At 37.2% G+C, this 13,047-nt stretch overlaps 1 protein-coding gene across 2 annotated transcripts in view; it reads left to right on the top strand.

The window, feature by feature from the left end:
* The window catches only part of ADAMTS18 (ADAM metallopeptidase with thrombospondin type 1 motif 18), a gene marked incomplete at its 3' end in the record, with an annotated part of 76,517 nt that overhangs the window by 39,899 nt on the left and 23,571 nt on the right, over positions 1-13,047 (top strand). For both annotated transcript variants that reach the window (XM_082005830.1, XM_082005829.1), the window contains exons 11-16: positions 513-608; positions 1,358-1,506; positions 7,049-7,221; positions 9,162-9,292; positions 9,420-9,543; positions 10,807-11,051. In XM_082005830.1, coding sequence (XP_081861956.1) covers positions 513-608; positions 1,358-1,506; positions 7,049-7,221; positions 9,162-9,292; positions 9,420-9,543; positions 10,807-11,051 — 918 coding nt within the window. The remainder of the gene's footprint in view (positions 1-512; positions 609-1,357; positions 1,507-7,048; positions 7,222-9,161; positions 9,293-9,419; positions 9,544-10,806; positions 11,052-13,047) is intronic.

Raw genomic sequence — 13,047 nt, 5'->3', positions numbered from 1 at the left:
GGAGTGCTCATTCTGAAAAGTATTGTCATTTCTTTTACTCCTGTTATTATCCTGGAGTATTTTGATTTATTTTATGCTAACCTCATTTATCAGGTGATGGCAGCTGTGTTTCTTCTACAGCTAATAAACAAAGAAGAGAGAGTGAACAGCACTGTGAAGAGACTGTTTCCAGATATCTCTTGTGTTTTAGAAAATCTAGTCTCTTCACACTATTATAGTCCCTGTAGACTTGATGCAATTTTAGCCTTGAACTTTTTAACACTGTTTTTGTTCTGTTATAGTTACACACAAAACAGTTTGAAAAAACATATAGTGAAATGGTGTATAAACAAGAAGGCAATATATAGGATATGGCTGCTATGAATCTTAAACCCTGGATTTTCTAAATTCAGAAAAGGTTTTTTTTATATGGCTGTTAAGGTAGCAAAGGCATGTATCATTTGTTACTCTTTCTAAACATCAGGAAATAATGGGAATTATGAGTACTATAGTGAATACTTTTTTCTTTTCAGGATATATGCAAATCTCTCTGGTGTCACAAAGTGGGTCACAGGTGCGAGACAAAGTTCATGCCAGCAGCGGAAGGAACAGCTTGTGGTCTAAGTATGGTAGGTTGTTTTATAAATAGGATGATGTCATTCTAATTTGTTTTTAGACTGTATCGGGTCAAATACCAGCTCCTGTCAAAACCAGTTCTATCCAGATCCCTCCAGGTTTGCTATTATGGACTTCCAGATTGCTCTGTAAAAGATTGCATTGCGATACATAGTCAGGACTGGTCCTCACAGTCGCACCTATCTGACGGTAGGGAGTGCTGCCTCTCCCACCATGCTGTGGAGGGCGTGTTTTATATCTGGCAAATCTAAAGCAGTAAGAAAATCCATTCATTATAACAGAAGTTAGATCAAGGCTTAAAATTCCACTCTGATATAAACATTCCTTAAGACCTATATTTGCGATACAGATTAACGCCATCATGCATATTATCATCAGTGATCACTACTAGAAGAGCATGGTTATTTGTTTTAGTTGAACCTTCTAAAAATTAACTTGGAGTTTTTGGGGAAGAGTAAGCCCAACAGATACTCTCCAAGAGAACAGTTTTGAAAATTTGTACCTCAAAGATCTGCAACTCAGGACTTGGACAAATTTTAGGATACTACTTATCTGTACCATTGTGTGGATCAATGTCTTACTTCAGAGTCCTTGTCCTACTGTGAATTATCTCACTGAGTTCAATGGGTTCAGTGGTTTATTAAGATTAAGCTCTGGAGCTTTTAAATGTGGATTTTTTCTTTTTTGCATCTACTAGGTACCGCTAACTCTGATGGGATATTTTTTGGCATTCTTTTGGCAGTGGTGTCGAAGAGGACAGTGTGTCAAATATGGTGATCATGGACCCAAGCCTGTAAATGGCCAATGGTCTGCCTGGTCCGAGTGGTCAGAGTGTACTCGCACTTGTGGAGGTGGGGTCACATATCAAGAAAGACACTGCAATAATCCAAAGTAAGACATAGCTATGAAAAGGTATTACTTTTATACTAACTATTTATGTCATTAGAACAAAAAAATAGCAGAGTCCATTTCTGTAGGGAAATGGACATTTCTGTACATGTGAAAATGTTTCTAGGACCTTTCTTTCATGTCCAGTATGACCAGTCAGTAGCTGAAAGACAGAAATATTTCCTGATCCTAGAAAGTAGTGGCTGTCTGAAGACTGCTAGGGTACTAGAATATCTACAGCCCAACTTTCTCAATTTATTTTGTGACACTACAGTTTATCAAATACCTGCAGAAGTAACAAAATGCCACACAGGCATATTCACACCTATTAATTTAAGATCAAGGGAAAACGGTCTTAAAAGCTATTAAGACTTTTGACGAGATCATATTGTCCAGGATGATAAACCAAAAACATTTAAAGTCAGTATCATAATGGTTGTAGACAGATGTCTTTGTATGTCAGTCATGTTCTTTGCATTCTTTCACGTTTCACAGGTCAGAATAAAGTTGCTGAACCCTAGAACTGTATGCTAACTCATGAAACATTTCTGGTATTTTCCCTAGTGAATGTCTTATCACTGTATATACTACTATTCCTTACAATATTATTCCAAAGTACAGGTAGAGTGTTATCTGACCACCATCCTTCCCAAGTACTCAATTCAGTTCAACTTACGAGAAAAAAGGATTTCACTGTTTTATTTCATACACAACTTCAACAGGCATAGACACAGGTATTCTTCATTGCACACAATAAAAACAGCATTTAAACTGCAGTAATAAAAACCAGAGAAAATATGACACAGTTTATATGAGGCTGTAAAGAAGCCTCACACCTACTATACAGTGCTGCAGTAATAATATCCACGCTTCATATACTATGTTATAGGAAAATGTGAGTTGTTTAAAATAGTCTTTATTACCCTCACTCAGTCAAGCCAATTTTTGCAGATCTGTAGCAACGCATTTTCTCAACCATTTCTGTTGTTTCTCAGTGTATTCTGATAAGTAAAATTACTTGGATAGTTTCCTTTATTAAGCTATTTAGCAAGAGAATGGAGGGTCTCAGTTACACGTCATACATACATTTTGCTTTTCCTACTTTTGCCTGCTAAATTTGTATGTATGCATTGTTCTTTGCATTTATTCATAAGCCTTCCCTTGCTCTCCTTGTGTGACAGAAGAATGTCCAGTAGTTGAAATGTTTCTGTTTGGTGTACTATTATAACTGATAATGATTTCTGATGGTCTTCAAACAGAAGCTCTTTAACATGAAGGGTGTCTGTGACTGTAGCATTATGCATTTAAAATTTGCATTGAGTGATCTGTCTGTTCTACTTAAAGTAAGACTTGCTACAAGACTTGATGTAACCAAGTAAGACTTGATACCAGAACTGGATCACGTTTATACTAAATTTAATTTTATTATATCGGTGATAATTCAGTTAGAGCAAAGAGAAGATAGTATGAATCTCTCTCAGTGTTAGAGTGATGAAATGACAGGACTATAAATAAGCCATCCACACAAGAGTGTATGAATATCCAGGTAGCTGTATTTCCCATCACAGCACTTTTGTACGAATGTGGAATAATTAGAAAAATGATACTATCCATTTTCAGTGTTACACCACATGGAACGATTTATAACCTAGTCACTGTTCATTGTTCACCTCTATAACTACACATAAACAAAGAATAATGATTCCTTTCTTTTTGAACTTCTGAAATATATTTCAGATGTTTATATATTTTGGTACATACATGTATATTATTTCATATGTAATATATTTATTTCACTTTTCCTAATCCAGATTTGTGTAGGAGCTAACATTTATTTTGTTCAAAAGCTTGATAGACAATTTTGGATAGCAAAATTTTGAGAATGACAAAGAATAAAATGTATTTCTGTAAGGGGTTAGGACAAGGGATATGGATCTCTGAAGAACGGCCTGGACTCCAAAATGAGGTTTTTAAATAAGTAGTCCATTTTCCAAAGCAACTGACTTCTTACGAACATTGAGGAAGGTTTCTAGGTTTCCAGTGCTTTCAAAGGTGACACAGCTTATTAGGAGCTTGAAGACAGGTGAAGAACATAAATTCGGGCCGCTGCTTATGAAAATCTCATTGTCTGTGTTTGTATGTGAAATTCTTCTCTTGCAAATAATATCCAACCAATTCAGTTCCTTTTCTCTTGACTATTTTAAGACAGACCTTGTGACCACACCCAAACAGCTCTGGGTATGGCTTCTGAATTACCACCGGAGTTATGTACGAATTCATACTAGCAAACACCTGTGGAGGTCATCTGTAGCACACAGAACGATGCAGATTTGCTAAAATCATTATGTTTCTGTAAATTGTCACAGTGTAATTTCATGGATCTGGTTTTCATACATCACAACATTTTACAATTGAGGTACTTTTCCAAGATAGAAATAGATTACATGATTTAATAGTTTAGCTGGGAAAGAACCTGAAAAGTGCCTGAGAGATTTAAATTAATACCCGAATCATATCTGTGGGACTGCATCCTACCCACTTCACAATAGTGCATTGTTCAGCAAGAGTAGAAGAGTTTTAGGCATGTGTGCCATCAAAAGACTAAATCAAAACTGCTTGAACACGTCTTTTTAATCTTTTGTGTACAGTATCTGTAACAGTCATTACAGACAATGCAGATGTAAACTGATGCAAAGTAATGATGCCATTTAAAATACTAATTAAAAATGAAGACTGTGAAAGACCTTTCAAATTCATGCAGAATAAAATAGTCTAGCTTTGTGATACTATCATAATATGGTTATAATATGAGCAGAAATGTTCTCACTTGAATTTAAATGATTACAAAACATGAAAAAACAGGAGTCCAGAATTTCAGAGTCTAATTGCCTTTGTGATGCGTAGAATACTGTCCTTGATCAGATTAATTCCAGGATTTCTCACTCTCTCTGTTGCACTGCAGTCGATATCTGTTTTACTTTCCTGCAGAATTAATTTAAGCTACTCTTGTATCATTTTAATATTTGAGTCTTATGAAGTGGAGTATTTACATCTTTGCACTTAGGCTCTTTTCACAAATCATTCTTTGGAGACTTTTTCTGCTAGCCTTTTTCACTACATTTCTCCCTTTTCCAGTTATCCTCAGCAAGGCCTCAGCTCTAACAGCATCTCTTCATGCAGGTATCTTTACCTATACAAGCCACCGCTGGGGAGGTACACAGATGGATGAAAAGTTTAGGTTACATCTGTATTAGGAGCACTGTACCACTACAGAAATATTGGAAAACCCTCTGTGCAGCTCTGAAGCGCAGTTATGCTAACAGAGCTTCTGTAGGCAGTCAACCCAAAATCTACAGGTGGTATAAACATCACCAATAAAAGCGTGATTTTTGTCAGTGTAAATAGTAGTATTTTCTCGGAAATTTGGTTTTGTAGATCTACATCTAGTTTCCTGTGAATTACTTAGCTCTTACTGACATCTTGTTGGTAAAAATGAAGGTGGGGAAGTTTCCATAATTCTCTGGCCAACAGTTTCAGTAATGGGAGTGTGCTGCAATATTAAAATGCTGTAACAGAGCTGGGAAACAGAATGCCTTTCTCAGTGCTCCCTTAGTTTGGTGGAATTTTATACCATCCTCAAATGCAAGACTGTGGCTAGAAATCACGATCCGGCCATAAATAATTCTATTATATTTCTTGTTTGGTGGCATTTACTTGGAAGGAGGTTGCTTCTTTTCCTTACACTAAAGCAGATTTGTTCTCTGGGGCTGAAGGAGGTCAAAAACCATACATGTATGTGCTGAAGCTGTACTGAAAGTCTGTGGAGAACCGAGTAAGGACCCAACAGTTTGGCTGCCTTATCTCAAAGCTCTCGCTAGTTGTGCAAAGTCAACATAAATACTGCCTGACTTCACTGGTGTTACATATCCTCCCTGTCCTTCACAGACTGAACTGCCACCAACAAGGACAGAAAATTTGACTTTGTTTTAAGACCTTTGCCGTTATACCCAGTGTCAGTAGGTGACCTCAAGAAAAGTCACTGGAAGTTGTTTTTATCTCCACAACACATTTTGCTGGTGCTTTAACCCCGTTTTAAATAGAGTAGGAGGTGGGTTTCTACCCCTTCCTTTGAAAGACTGTTTTGTAAGCCAGAATTCTGGAAAAGCCAGATATTGTGCACATTCAAAGCTGCTTCAAAACGTAAAACCCAAGCCCCAGCTTGGTTAGAGGGTTAGACATATGAGGGTTAAAATTTATAATAAAGCAAACAGAAAAAGCACCTGGATTGTTTCATCCATGTTGCACCAAGCGCTCTCCATATTACTCCAGTCAGATGCACGTTAAGAGAAGTTGCGTGGGATACTGGATATAGGGAATAGTTATAACACAGTGTTTAGGGATTTAAACAAACAACTCCAATTATACTTGTTGCAACTGTATGTTTTATGCTATTAACAATGAATTATTATTGTTAGTTAATATAATATTCAGTATCTTTTCTATTATTCTGATTTTTTTCCTTTGTGTGTGTGTAACATGGGCAAGGTGTCCACAGCTTGTCTTACAAATATATATGTTCCCTAATTTTTAAAAATCATTATATAAATGTGAGCAAGTGCAGCATTGTTACACTTCTTTTTACTTGATGCATAAAATTGTATAATATGACAAACAGTTCTTAGAATTTGGTGTTTTGAAGATGTAGCTCAGTACTTGCAGATGTATATCTGAGCATTGTGAGACTGCAAAAATAACATCAGTGAATTCCTATGTAGATCCATAAAGAATACAAAAGTGAGTGAATACATTTCTCAGCAGCTCGTGAGATCTCTCAGTCACTTTAAAAAGAGCAGGTCTTACACTTTACATTGTTTTACAGTCACGTGTATAGACCAACTAGTTAAAAACTATTATTCTGCTAACACAAGATACTAGCAAAGTATCAGAATATGATCTTTTCCTTCTGGCCAAAATTAAAGGGAATGCCCAGGTAAGGTTTGCTGAAGTGGATGTGACATGTTTAAGGTTATCCATGAATTCCAACATTTTCCTAAAGCAGGACAACTATGCACAGTCCTTGTTTCCTTTGACTGTTTAAAAGCACATTTTTTCAAAATGATTTACAAAACAAACCACATGTAATTACTCATTCTGTTGATGTTTGATCAGTGTTATATTATCCTTTATTAACTCTTATTGTGATAGGTAATTCTTTGCACATGTTCATTCCTGGATTACAGCAGAGTAAAAATAGCTATATAACAAGATTGAAACCAGCCAATACAAAATAGCCCTATAAATTTAAATTAGTGAAAACATGACTCACCTCTAGATGGCTGCTTCTTTGCTGAGTTTGCAGTGATCCAAGCAGATAATTCATGGCAACTGCTTTGCTTGGTTTTAGGAACCATGAAAATTAATGGACCATATAAGAAATACTGATCTCTGAAGACAATGCATCCTCCCATTTTCTCCATTGATACGCATGTAACGTGCCAGTCACACAAAAAGTAGGTTTTGCAAAATAATTTTTTCTTTTTTTTAGGCCACAGTATGGCGGCAAATTCTGCCAAGGTTCCGGTCGTATTTATCAACTTTGTAACAACCAGCCGTGTCCAGCAAACAGTTTGGACTTCCGTGCCCAGCAGTGTGCAGAATACAACAGCAAACCTTTCCGGGGATGGTACTACAAATGGAAGCCATATACTAAAGTGGAAGGTAATTATGCCACAGCTCCGGTGGACAAAGGCGATTGCAGGAAATGAGCTATAAACTGTAATTCATCCATATTCTTTGGGCAAATATCACCCTGATGTAAGCAAATAGAAATTCAGCTGGCTTATTTGAGATGTTTTTGCTTTCTAGCACAGTTGAATCCGGCCTCCTGCGCGATACTGCCTGTATGAACATGCAGAATTGATTTTGGTTGTGAATTTGAATCTATCCTTAGCATGACTCCCTGGCTGTTGCTACCCTCTTTTTCATTTTATATTACATATCTGCTAGTGAAAAAACAAAACAATTTCCATGGATTTTTCAGCATGGGAAATATGAGCTCCCACAATAACGCTACCAGAATCTTCCTTCCTTTGGAATGTTCTCAGATTTCAAAATGTAACAATAAATCAACCTTTTGACTTTCCTGCTGGTATAGTCCCATGAGAATTGGAAAAACAAACAATGTACTGGCAGAAATTTTTTAAAGTCATCTTTTACTAAGAGATCTTTATAAAGTCCAGGTCTTAATAACCGTTTTTTGTCTTTTGTACAAGCAAAGTTTATTTTAACTCTATGCATCTTAATTTTGCAAATATTTTAAATCAGTATTCATTTTTATCACATACAAGAAGTATTTTTTGCAGTTGAAAGCACAGTCTGGAGCTGCAGTTGCTACTACTTGAACAAATGTGTCTGGATTATGTCATGTTGTGCTGCTTCGTTTAGCACCTGTACAAATTTGCATTTGATGATAACAAGTGTTTAATTATATACACACACACATACATGTAACTTTCATTCATAGCCTGATTATATTTTCTTCAAAGACTTTGCAGACATTTCCATGGGTATTTAGAAACCTATGTCCTAGCAGCCATTGTGAACAGAGGAAAGGGAGAATACGGTTTCGCAGCACGTAACAATGGATGTTGTATAATAGGGAGAATAATGCATCTTGTTTAACGGAAATCAAGGTAGCTATGTTGGTTTTAAAGGTAGGGGCTGTGTTTAGTAAAAGGAGCTTAAAATTAGGAACAAAGGGCATAATTTTCAAAAGCAAGACATCCCCAAGTGACTCTGAACTTGAAAACGCCTGTCCTTACTCTCTTGGCTCCTTTTCAAATTCTCCCCCAAGATCTACATTCACAGTCCTGAAAACATGATTTGGTTTTCAAAATTGCTACAGATGCCTTGCCTCTGTAGAAAGTACTATTGAAAATCCAGCTGCTTATTTAAGAATAAAAGGATACTATTTTGAATCCAATTTCATGTTCTTCAAAATTTTGCTACACTTTTATTTGTTGTACTTTGTATTAAAATTGTGTATTTCAGCAACTGTGACAATATTTACAATTGCATGACTGGCTTTGTCTACGTAGAATTAATCAGCCCTTTATAAGCGTAATATCCCATCTGCGTATAGGCAGAAATTTGTTTGACAGTGGTTGGGATATTTTAGAAGAAAAGTGGTTTTGTTAGGGGAAAATCTGGCCCCAGTCCTAGCTTTCAGCTGAACTGATCATTTGACCCATCTTATATCTTTTTCAAATTTTAACTAAAAATTAAATAAAATTATTACAATCTCCCATTTCTCTTAATAAAAAATGAAATTTGAAACTGTGAACCAGTGGAACTGAAATTGGGCCACATCAGCAAAGCTAATGCAATGTGCAAGTTTTCACACGGGTTTTGATTTCTTATGTGTGGACAGTCAAACCCACATGTTCTTTTAAAATAGCATAATGGAAGCTACTGTGTTTGGCTATATTTCTGCCCATCTTGGGGTCCTAATATGTTACCACACACAATTAATCCTCGTAGCTTGTCATCTAGGATGCAGGAAGAAACAATAGAAGGGTGCTTTTTTTTTTTTTTTTTAAGTGTGCTGCAGGTCTGCTAATACTTTCTTGTCTTGTGTTTTGGTGGGTTTTTTTCCCCAGAGGAAGATAGATGTAAATTGTACTGCACAGCTGAAGACTTTGACTTTTTCTTTGCAATGTCCAGCAAAGTGAAGGATGGAACTCTGTGTTCTCCAAATAAATATGACGTTTGCATTGATGGAATATGTGAAGTAAGATTAAGTTTCTTGCAATCCTATTTTTTTTTTTAAGTGGGCAATTGACGTCTTTGTGGAAAATGCAGCTGTTTCTTCAGATTCCCTTGTGTCTGAGTCCTTCATTTGTGCCTTTTGGTTGCAGCAAGTAGGGTGTGATCATGGACTTGGTTCCAAAGCTGTACTGGATGCTTGTGGAGTTTGTAAAGGAGATAATTCAACATGCAAGTTCTTTAAAGGCCAATACTTGATCCAGCACAAAGCTAATGGTAAGGAAAGCTGTTCCACATGATCATCAACTCATTGCTCTGCTGTATCCCCATGTAATATATATGACTCCTTGCTCATTAAGGCAGTGGCTAAAAGTCCAGATGTGAACTGAAAATCACAGGGAGAGTGAGAGGAGAGTTCACATTTCTCCTGTTTCTTGGTAACAAGAAAGCTATAAGCATAAGTCTTGGTTAGTTAATTTGCAAGCATTCCTCTTGTTTCTTAAGCCACATTTTCCCTTTACATGTGAATTTCCTTTTAAAAGAGATTTTAGGATTCAGGCAAGTGAAAAAGTAGCTGTCAAAAGCTCTGACTGGAATGGGACTGTAGCAGATACAAAAAGTGATACACAGTGTAATGCCAAACATGACAGTATTTCCATGTCCATTTTCAAATTAAATTGACTGGAAGTTCTCCAGCTGATTCAGTGGATGATACAGTCACTGGGAGATGGACTTCTCTTTCGTGGACTGTCACAGGCTTCTTGTGAAGTAATCTCACTATGCCTCAGTTTCTCAGGCATAAAATGCAGATAATATTTCTTTATCCACGGGGTTATTTTGAGGATCCATTTGCTGTTGATCATAAGACACGTCAATACTGCAGTAACATAGGCCAGGAAACTGTTTAGGATACAGTAATACAGAGATACAATGCTCAAAAAAGAATCTAAACTGAATGCTCTGTGAAATTAGCTGTGCGCAGTGTGTGTTGGAGACTGCCAGCGGTGCCTCGTCTGGCTGCAGGATGAGTGAGATTTCTACAAGCTCAGAGTGCAGGGTTACAGCAGCAGGTCCAGCGGTATACAGGGCTTTGTGACAGTTCTCTGCACCCCGGTGCATCTCACCTCAACACCTTGCCCATGATGGAAGTAGTACCGTATAGCTACTGTAGGGAACTACAGGGAAAACATGGTAAAACAATTACAGTGAAACCACCATTAGTCTGTACTGCATTTTTCTAAGGTGAACTTGCTTTTTCTTGTCTTTAATCACAAAGAAAAATTCCAGGAATTGAAATACCTCTGAGTTACTCTCATTACAGGCTGCATAGGGGGGTTAAAATCAGAACTGGTTTCTCCTTGTGAAAACGGAGTAACTTCGGTGGATCAGAACAGCTGTTCTCTTTTTACTGCAAAATCTTTTTTTTTAAAGATTTTAAGTATCTTTTAAACCGCAAAAATTTCAACTTTGCTCAAAAATGATACGCCATCTCTATCTGTATGACAATTGCAAAAATGTTGCTTACTTCTTTCATTCCAGACTACTATGCCGTGGTCACTATTCCAGCAGGAGCACGCAGTATACAGCTCCACGAAATGGAGGTCTCGACCAGCTACCTTGCAGTGCGCAACCTCAGTAAAAAGTATTACCTAACAGGAGACTGGACAATTGACTGGCCAGGAAATTTCTCTTTTGCTGGAACAGTGTTTGATTATCAACGCTCTTTTAACCATCCAGAGAGTCTATATGCAGCAGGACCGACTAATGAGACGCTGGTCTTTGAAGTAAGCTTTCTTCTGTTTATTCTTCCCTTGATGTCTATTACAGAATTAGCAACGACAGCTTTAGCTCTGCACTGTAGCTCTCAGCGAGATTAAAGAATAGCGTTGAGTCACGATAGTATTCAGACTTAATTGTGTGGTCATGCTAGATTGAAAGGCCTTTCACCAGTTTATCAAGCTCTGAAGTCTAGTAAACTGTCACAAATTCAGTGAAAAGGAAGGTGCAGAAAACACACCATATAGCATTATTTCTCAGTTTCTGCACAGTGGTAATAGAGATTATAAACATGGCCCATAAATGGTATACAATCAAGTTCAGTGATGTAAAAATTAAATCTAACATTACGTCAAGGCTTAGTTGTAACAGTTTCAAATAATGCTTCTGAAACTGCAGGTGCTTGTAGCCATTTTTACATCTACCTTGGGACACAGATGGTCAAAGTACCACACATGGGCTCCTGTGTAATTTCTGTTGAGTCAGTTTAATTGGTGATAGCATCTAAAATAATTATTTTTATATATGTTTATCTCCCAGTCAAATTTGCATTACCTACTCTGTTTGCTATGTGTCCTGTGTTGAAACTGTATTTAGTAGCAAGTAAGTTTGGTACTGAGATGGTTTGTTCCACTGTTACGACTTTGAAATTGGCCACTAATACTTCTGTTCTATGAAAAATCTCTTTCTGCATTAGGTTGCTTTACTAGATTTTCTTTTAAAATTTACCAGAACATTAGAGGGTCAATTTCTGGCTGAATCACCAAAGTCTTTACTCCCTGTTAGCTACCTTAGTTTGTCTGCTTTGTTAGAAAGCTCTGGCAAATCGTTGGCTTTGTAACTCATCTGTTAGGCCTGTTTTGATGACTCCTTCCCTGTGAGAAGGAAGGAGCTCTCCCCAGAAGGGATTAAGTTCCTTCCCACACCTTCCAGCAATACTCGGGTCTCTACAAACGCCTAGCTCGCTCTGGCGTGCACTGGGGCAGCACGAGAGCGAGCGCTGTGCCCCTCCTCTGAGGCAGCATCTGCGGTTCTTCGCCCCGTCAGGTAACTCCGTAGCTGGAAGCTGCTTTCTGCAGCAGTTTAGCGGGAGCGCTTCGCTGAGCGCTCTGCGTCCCATCTCCCTTACACAGCTTTGTCCTGTTCAACTAAGAAACACAGTATGTATAGACTGTGACATGAAACATATTATTCAGGGATTATTTAAACTTTCTCAACTATTCAGTAAAGTTTTTATCTGGAATACTGAAGAGCCTTACTGCTATTCTTACTGATTGAGTAATGTACTTAAACGTATCTTTAAGAACCACTGAAGTTCATGGACCATGAACACACGTTCAAGTACTTTAGGATGAACGCATGCTTTAGAACAGACAGTTTGACATGGGCTAAGGGCGTGTATTTTCCCAAATTACTAGCGCAATTTGCAATGCCTTTTTGAAACAATTGTTCTCAGTTGAAGAATTTTCATTTCGGGTATGTATCTTAATAGGGAGGGTTTGGTCTACAAGTAGACTTCCCTGTCTGCAAATCACCTCCAAAATAGCCTTACACCAAAGAAACAAGCACACTTATAAATACTGTGAAATGTTAAGCTGAACTCTCAGGAATATTATTTGTCATAATACAAACTAGATTGAACTGTATTATTATAGAGCTGAAGTATGAATAATAAACTGCCTGCAAGATGACTGACTTGGCTGCATACCGTGCACATATTTTGCAGAATAAAGATTAAAGAAAAAACTTCTAATGCCAAATAACACTTCTATTTTCATCCTATCAAATTATGCTAAACAGTTTTATTAAGATTTAACATTTAACTGGAGGCTATTGCTCCTATGAGAGCTTATTTAAACTTCCCTTGTATTTTTATTGAAATACCTACACCACTGGCACTGGTAACTAGGGATTCTAACAACTGAAAATGTTACAGTTACGTATTCCCCAATTATATATGTCTATGAGCTGCAGTTAAGATTTTTTTTTTTCCTTTCAGTAATT

The sequence above is a fragment of the Phaethon aethereus genome (assembly GCF_964289735.1).
Source record: "Phaethon aethereus genome assembly, chromosome: 13".
Taxonomy (NCBI): domain Eukaryota; kingdom Metazoa; phylum Chordata; class Aves; order Phaethontiformes; family Phaethontidae; genus Phaethon; species Phaethon aethereus.
The sequence above is the reverse complement of the archived record's forward strand: the minus strand, read 5'-3'. Positions and strand labels throughout refer to the sequence as shown.